The sequence below is a fragment of the Varanus komodoensis genome, unplaced genomic scaffold (genome assembly GCF_004798865.1).
Source record: "Varanus komodoensis strain SLA01 unplaced genomic scaffold, ASM479886v1 scaffold6_4, whole genome shotgun sequence".
Taxonomy (NCBI): Eukaryota; Metazoa; Chordata; class Lepidosauria; order Squamata; family Varanidae; genus Varanus; species Varanus komodoensis.
This window is the reverse complement of record NW_025336347.1, coordinates 10385161-10393477: the sequence shown is the minus strand read 5'-3', so window position 1 is coordinate 10393477 and position 8317 is coordinate 10385161. Positions and strand designations below refer to the sequence as shown.

Below are 8317 nucleotides of genomic sequence, written 5' to 3'. Positions count from 1 at the left end.
CAACTAGCCGCCTTATATTCATTAGGTGGTATAAACCCTTGCCTGGTCAGAATCTAAATATCCATCAAGTTGGTGCCATATCACTGGTTTTCCTGGGGAGTTGTATTCCTGTATGTATAAGGCCTTGAGCACTGGTTATTGCTTCTGTTGGTGAGCTTCTGCTGTTGAAAACTGGCACGTGAATCTACCCTCAGTATCTACCCGTAAATTGGGCAGATGCTTGGAGGAATTAAACAAGGAGTTATTTTGCAGGTGCCTCTTTTGATCTTGTTGCAATATATCTGACTCATCCTTTAAGAGATAATATTTTATATATTGCTTTGTTTGGTCTTGAATGATCCAACCAATTTAATGAGTTAATACATGATGGGAAAGACCATCTCTGACTAATCATTCAGGTGGCAGAGTGGAATAATTTTCTAAAACATGTAACCAGGTGGCAAAACCTCCTAATTTACTAATTACCAAATACAATAATAATCATAATTAAAAGTCTAGAGCAAGATTAGGAATTTTTCCTCTTTTTAAAGGAGGAAAAAGTTCTGTGAATGTCTTGGAACATGGTGTGAATATTTCAAGAAGTTTCTCACAAAATAAAAGTCAACAATGACTACTACTCTAGACAGCTTCACATTGTAGCAAGGAAATCCTGTACACAATTAAATAAATTAGTGCAACACTGTCTCCACGTTTTTGGCATTTCTGGATCTACAAAATTGGGCATATGTTAACACAGAAGAATTTACATAAAGCAGAGCAATTGCTGGGTCAGTGATGGTTCATCTGCAGAAATGTGTTTGCATTGCTGAATCTGAATATGTTCCAATGCATTTTAAAGTCAAATGATGCAACCAGGAACAGACGGGCTATAAATTCACCTCCTTTTACAGTTCCATTTATGCAGGCTGATGACAAAACAAAAGCATGTAGCACTTAGGGAAAGATGGAGACTGGAATGAGATACAACTAAAATAATAGGAAACAATTACATGTCATAAATTGTATGAGCTAGAAAATGTAGTCTGTCAAAGAACTGGATGTTTAATTATTCTAATCAGTATAAATAGCAGCTAACTGAAAGTGAAGACCCTCTTTTTACCTAGAACTTTAGTTATGAGCAATAAAGTTGCTATCTAATAGGATACAATGAGAACAAGAAACTCCAAATAGAACGGCTTCCTTCCACTATTCTTTCTAGGTGCTACATTGGCAATATAAGCAAGTCCCAGTGTATTGCTCAGTGACTTACAATCAATAATTTCCATTTTGCTGCACTGGCACTAGGAGATGACACAGGGCTCAGCAGTAGATCACAGCCAATCATAACAGATGCAAAACACAGGCAATTCTAAGCCATCACAAAAATGAAGATGCTTTATGCCCCATCCTCTTGTTCCAGACTCATCTATGTCAGTGCTTGAAAAGCTGCACCAACCGATCAGAAGGAAATTGAGATTGTGTCTTGCAGTACAACAAGCTGGGCTTGCTCCTTTGCTTTGCTCAGGCTGGCACTCCAGTGCTGTTAGCCCAGTTTATCAATGGTAGTTTCTACCAGGGTAACGCTCTAATTGTACATGTGGGTGCACTGTCCTACTTGTTGACCTCTGCACTCCAGCAGTGTGGGGAGCTTTAGTCAGAATTCCACACCATTCAGCCCTGTCAAACAAGAATCAGTGTAGAAATTAGATCTATTTAACTACCTTTCCCCAGCTCTATACATGGGGAAAGTATCCTATTTCTTATGAAGTCACTTTCCACGGTTGTAATTAGGAGAATATAAAGCAGTGACCCCATTGTTCCTCATCTTGGGTGAAAATATGTAATTAATGGCTCCATTTTCTTTCAATTTCTGGAAGCAAAGAAGCTACGAAGATGTCTGTTCCCCCGTTTCCCAGCAGACAGGGCTGTCTGGCACACTAGCATCCATCTCTATTTTGAAACCAGTATCTTTGTTACTGCCTTTAGCGCTACAAATGGAAAGAAGCATAACTTCACAGACTGTAACAGAATATGAAGACTGGCAAGGGCTACTTATTTAATAACCACAATTATTTACTTCCTACTTTGTTTGCTACTAAGTCAATCTCAGGTAAGTGGAATTTACTGAAGCAGAATTTCTATCAGTAATTCAGTTGTCTTTCCTATCATTTTCTTGATGATTTCTTTTCTATCATTTTCCTTCACTTGAATTTATTACTGGTGCTTCACATCTCAACCAAGGTTCCAGGATTCATAATGCCATAAATCAAGTCCTAGAGATGATGCACTGCGGAGGGTGTTCTAGTTGCTTGTTTACATATGTTCGTCTTGAGCATAAAAAGGATAGACTCATCGTTCTTGATTTTAAAATGTATACAGTTCTTTGTAAGAAAAGTGTAGCTTAAAGAATGCTGCCAGCATTAGAAAGGGGCACTGCTCCAGTTCTTGACAGTCCAGCTTGATAGTATTCTCACAAAACGAATGTCTCTGTGCAACAGGTAATACAGCTGTAAGTCCCTCGGTTCCAGCTTTGGCACAGGGTTGTGTTCTGCTACCGTGTCACCTACACACAAAGAAAAAGATGAAAGTGAGCCCTGCGTGTATAAACAAAACTAGAAAGGCACTGAACTGGCAGTGGTTTTATGAGTTGCCGTGCCATCAGGGCCTCATACCGTAGCCTCTGCTTCTGTGTACCACGGATCCCATGCTCTGCTGGCAGAGGAGCAATGCAAGCAGTCTTTGCCTCCCCCCGCTCCTCCTTTCAGCTGATTTGCTACCATACGGACTTCTGAGGCATCGCTGGGGCAAGAGGCTTTTGAATCCCGCCCATTCTCGGTCCTTTCCCTCCCCACCTATTTCCCTCACTGGCACCCATATCCATATGCAGTTTCAGGGAAGCTACCCTGATACTTTCCACAATGGCTGCCTGGGTGGGAATAGCCCTCTTTGGATTGCGCACCTACGGCCCCCAGAGAGGAACTCTGCTATATGTGGCAAGGTGCTGCGGAGCCCTTTTCTTCAGCTTCGGCTGATTCACCAACTGCACCCTTACCTGGATGAGCAATGCCTAGTAATGGGGGCACACGCCCTGGTGACTTCCCGACTGGATTATTGTAATGCGCTCTAAGTGGGGCTGCCCTTGAAGAAGGTCTGGATACTTCAATTGGTTCAGAACAGAGCTGCCAGGAGGTTAACGGGAACTGGAAGGTATTCACATATAACGCCAGTCCTCTACCGGCTGCCAATTGCAGTCCAGGCCCAATTCAAGGTGCTGGTGATGACCTATAAAGCCCTAAATGGCTTGGGTCCAGGATATCTGAAGGAGCGCCTCCTTCCCAATACGTCCTCCTGCCCCTTGAGATCTGAGTTCCTTCTTCAGGAGCACTCCTTGGAAGAGATCAGGAGGTGGTTACCCAGACGAGGGCCTTCTGTGTGGTAGTGCCCCAATTATGGAATACGCTCCCCAGAGAGGTTCGCCTGGCACCAACACTTTTTTTCTTTTGGGTGCCAGGCAAAACCATTTTTATTTTCCAGTTATTTTAATGTTTAATTGGTTTGAATGTGGATTTTATATTATTGAATTACTGAATGCTGTGCCATTTTATTTGCCTTTTTATCTGTCGCTTGTTGTAAACTGTCCTGAAATGCCAGTGGATGGATGGTCTATAAAAGCTCCTGTGGTCCACAACACACTCTCCCTAAAAACAAGACTCTGAAAATATTTTAGGTTTGTTTTTTTTAATGTTTCATGCTGTTTTGGCAAACTCATTAGTTTTGTATTGTTGATTTTGTACTTTTATTTGAACTATTATTGCATTGCATTTTAAACTGTAAAATGCCTACAGCGATTTTTTTAATCAGCTGTTTGAGCCATTTAATGAGGAAATACTGGCAACAGAACATGTGGTGTTGCAGCACCTGCCCAAATGACCCCAGGCGTTGTCCAGCCTTTTCACTCTTAGACACCTCCTAAAAACCTATCTGTTGCCCAGGCTTTCCCTGAAGTGTGACTCAGCCAGCGTGATGTTTTTGGTCTTATCTTTTTTCTCTTTCCTGTCCTGTCCTGTCCTGTCCTGTCCTGTCCTGTCCTGTCCTGTCCTGTCCTGCCTGCCTGCCTGCCTGCCTGCCTTCCTTCGCATTGCATTTGCTACTATGATAATTTTGTTGGGGAGCTGTATTGTATTTATTATTTATTTAAGACTTTTCTATACCGTCCCATCACAGACGTCTCAGGACAGTCAACAACAAATTAATACAATAAAATAAAAATAAGAGTAACCGCTGCACAGCATCCAATGTTAGTATAAAACCACTAAATAAAACAGGTTAATTAAAATATTGGGAGAATAAAAAGGTTTTGACCTGACGCCGAAAGGAAAGAAGCGTTGGCACCAGGCGAACCTCTCTGGGGAGCATGTTCCACAATCAGGGTGTCACCGCAGAGAAGTATATAGATGTGTGATAATAAATAAATAAATCTTGCATGCTTTTGAAGGAACACAAGCACAGCAGCAGTAAATAGGATAGTCAGACATTACCTAGCATGTTGCTTTGCAATTAAATGCAAGCAGTTTACTAAGAGCTAAAGGACAAGTAGGAATCTTCAGAGCCATGGAGAAAAAAAAGCTAACAAAATGCAGGAAAGTTCGAGAGCTCCTGTGTTTGCTTCAGGTAGGGATACTGGTCTTTATAGTTTTCAGGTTTTATGTACATTTTTAAACAGCTCTGTTAATTAGCTGTGCTCCGTGAATGTAAACAGTAAAATGTGTTTCATTAATTTTTATTGGGAAAAATTATCACACCAAAAATGGTTTATTTCTGTGCCTATATTCATCTCATCCAAACAGTTACTGTGACTATTAACAACATGCAATAGGATAATAACACAAGAATTTTGCATTTCATCCTCCCCCATCCCCAGTCACCTAAGTAACTTTCCTGATCTTACACACAGCACAGAGAGAAGAGTTAAGCTGACTGCTTTTTTAAAAAGCTCAAATCCCTCTAACTGGCTATTTGAAGGCTAAGAGTCAATTTATTTTCTAATATTGCATGTTCTTCCTCATAGGATTCTTCTCTGAAGGAATCTGTCATCCTTTAATCTCTGCTGCATAGTTCTTCTGTATACTGCTTCCCCCTTTTCTTTATTTTACCCTGGTCAGAACTTATATTCCCTTGTTGGTCTGTCAACATTGAATAGGTTTGAATTTCCCTTTGATTTCTGTGATCTTCTCGAAAAGGTCTCTTCCCCCACCCCTACTCTTTTCCTCTTTTTCATTTTTAATCCTGTGTTTTAAAAATTGCAATAGTAGATTCATTTGTTTCCCTCTTGGATGCACACCTTAACATGGTAGGAAGGTTTGAGAGCACTGAAGAAGCCGAAAACAATGCCAAGAGGAGGCCAGACTCCTTTCCTAGTCCAGTCTCCTGGCAGGGTCACCCAAGGTGGACCAGTCAAACCTAAGACACCAGACTGAGGTGTAGCCACCCTCTTAAGAAGTCACAGTCCCATCAGCAGAAGAGAATGGATTTATCTAATCATGATGGGCTGGGGAATCTCCGAAAGAACAGCTACTGGGCAGCAGTGGGAGCTGAAGGTCATGCTGGTGGGGTATATTTCACATAAAATGGCACTGACACTTGAGCTAACTCTGGCTAGTGCTGCGCAGAAGGAAGCAACGGTAAAACACTTCTGAAAATTTCTCACCTTGTAAACTCTATCATGGAACAATCCAAAATGAAACAAATGATTCTACTACTACAGAAATCTTTTTCATGCACAGAAGAAAAAGGAAAAGAAAAAAATGTTTTATTCAGTGCAGAGTCACTTTGTTTGGACTGACAATAGCCACAACCTTTCATGAATCTAGAGGTATTCCCAAGGTGAGTGATGACGATGAGAATAAAAACTATCCTACTGCTTCACGATGATTCGGGGAATTATATTTTAACTTGTGGAAGCACCTGATGAAATGGCTGCACTTTGGGGAATCTGGCAATCAAAAACTGACATCCCCAACTTACTCTGAAACTTCCTTGCCTCCCCACCCCCATGCACAAAAGCTGGAGCCCCAAGCTAAACTCACAGAGACGTGCCAAGTACATCGATTCACAGTCTAAGAGGTGGCTTATGTGCTTTCTTTGGATACGCCCAAGCCCTGCTTGTCTCTCCCTCTGAAAAGTATACTCACAGAAAAACAAGAAAGTGGAAAAGGCCCATCACAGCCATCTTATCAAATTAAAGATACTTGCAGCACCTTCGGGTGCAATGCTAACCCATTAAGATCAAAGTGAGCTTTGCCCTGACTTCAGTGGGATGCGGATTGCACTCTTGGGCATCTCCTCTTCGAAGAGGGGAGTTAATGGCTTGTTACTTTAACGAAGCAAAGCCAGTTTAGAGCACTCTTGGGTGCTAATTCAGCACAGTAGTTAATCTCAAACCAAAGGCAGAAGTGAGTATTGAAAAATCATGCCCACACTTGAGAGGGAAAGCGAGTCGCTGCTCATTTCTATTTTAGTCGCCCTGATTCTCCTGCTTCTGCGCAAACTTGCTCTCCCCAAGGAGACAGCGCTCACTCTGCTCCTTCCTCATTCCTTTCTCCATGCCCAACTCCGCCATGGGCTGCCCCTTATGGTCAGCAAAGAGCTGCAAGTCGGGGGGACTCTTCCTTGCATTTGGCTCCTTCAGGGCAGGCCTTTAAGAGGGCTTCACTGTTGCTATTCCTTAACACGTTCACACGGTTCAAAGCAGCTGCACACCTGCTTTATGCAGCCATGTGCACACAGATATGCTCCACTTTCGCCCTCCTGCGTGTGCTGCTCTTGACACAGAAAATCAGCTCATGAACATCTTGAATAAATAAAGCAGCAAACTAATCCGAAGCCAACATGGGTATTTCCAATTCCAGTTCCTCCTCCACCACCACAGCAGTTTATCTCTTGTGAATTCTCTGCCCTCATGGGCATGCAGGGTCATGGGGGAGGGCAAGGAAGGGGACTAGCAGGTCTGGAGCGGCAGCAGCATTCCCTACCGCCTGAGAGCAGCAAACCAGTTACAAAGCCAAGTGGCTCAGAGGGAGTGGGCTGGAGGGGGGCAAATTAGAGCGGAACGGCTGCAACATGTCCCTGCCCTGCTCCACCTGCGGCCCAGAGAGCGAGGCCTTGCAGGTGTCGTGCGGATGGTGCTCCTTCCCAATGAAAGCAATGAACCCCTTTGTCGCTTCTAGAGTCTTTATTCTACACAGAGTTAACAATTACAACTCCTATAGATGATGACGATGACGATGACGAAGTTGTCCTCTCTTTCTGAATGAGATGAGTTCACAGGATACTTTTAACTTGCCTGGGCCGTCCCTCGCCGGGTGGCTCTGGCAAACCTCTCTCCCTCCGTTGTTCCAACTCTCTTGTCTCCAAGAGCCCCAGTCCGCGCATGCTCCTGCAAGAGCGCGCATCTGCCAACTCCCCTCAGTCAAGGCTAACTCCTGTGTTCTCAAGACCATTATCAGCAGGCGTCTCAACCGCTCCCTCAGCAACCTCTCGATTGGCCTCCGGCTGCTGTACGCTTTCGGTTTCTCCCTGAATCCTACCCTTCTCTGTGCCCTCTTCCCTCTGAAGAGCATCACGGGTGGGGGGAGTTTGAACCACTGGCACCAAACATACATCTCCCTGCAACGAAGTCTGGTTCCCACGGGAAGCCTCCCTCTCCCTATGTGCACCAAAGACTTCACGACAGCAGGACGGACAGGACAGCCAGGATGATGGCCATCGCTGACCTCACCAGCTACCCACAGTTGGCAATGGTAGATCTTGCGATGGACAGAAATTTGTTGGGGTTAACGGGGCTGAGGGGGAATGTCTCCTGATCCCCAACAGGCACCCACATGGGCAGGCTTTGTGCTTTCCCCATTGCAAAATTAGCCCAGGGAAGTCGATGTGACTGCTCAGAATGGTATGATTCAAGCTGCAACCGTGTGCGCTGTAATAGGCATTGGGCTGCGTCGATTTGAGAGAAGGAGAAGGAAGGGGCGGCCTGCTCCCTCGCACGAGGTTATTGTGCCATCTGAGCCCAGGCATCTCTTTATCAGTTGTTTGTGGTTATCAGCCATAGCCTGTTCAGGCAGCTGGGTTCAGGCAGCACCATAACCCACATCTGAACAACAGTCCATGGCTTAATGACAGCCCATGCTCAGCCTGTGAGTGCATGATCTCAAACTAGCCATTGGGTACTTTGGCCACAGTGGCCCTTTAGGGACTTGGAAGGGAGTCTGACAGATCACCTCCTTTTAAACTAGTGATGCCAAGAATTGAACACGGGACCTTCTGTGTGGGCAGCATGCAG

The 8317-nt window shown here is 44.2% G+C and overlaps 1 protein-coding gene across 1 annotated transcript in view; it reads right to left on the bottom strand.

The window, feature by feature from the left end:
• Positions 1 to 867: 867 nt before the first annotated feature.
• TAFA4 (TAFA chemokine like family member 4) overlaps positions 868 to 8317 on the bottom strand; it is a 128212-nt gene continuing 120762 nt past the window's right edge. The window contains exon 5 of the mRNA XM_044451881.1: positions 868 to 2542. Coding sequence (XP_044307816.1) covers positions 2531 to 2542 — 12 coding nt within the window. The 3' untranslated portion in view covers positions 868 to 2530. The remainder of the gene's footprint in view (positions 2543 to 8317) is intronic.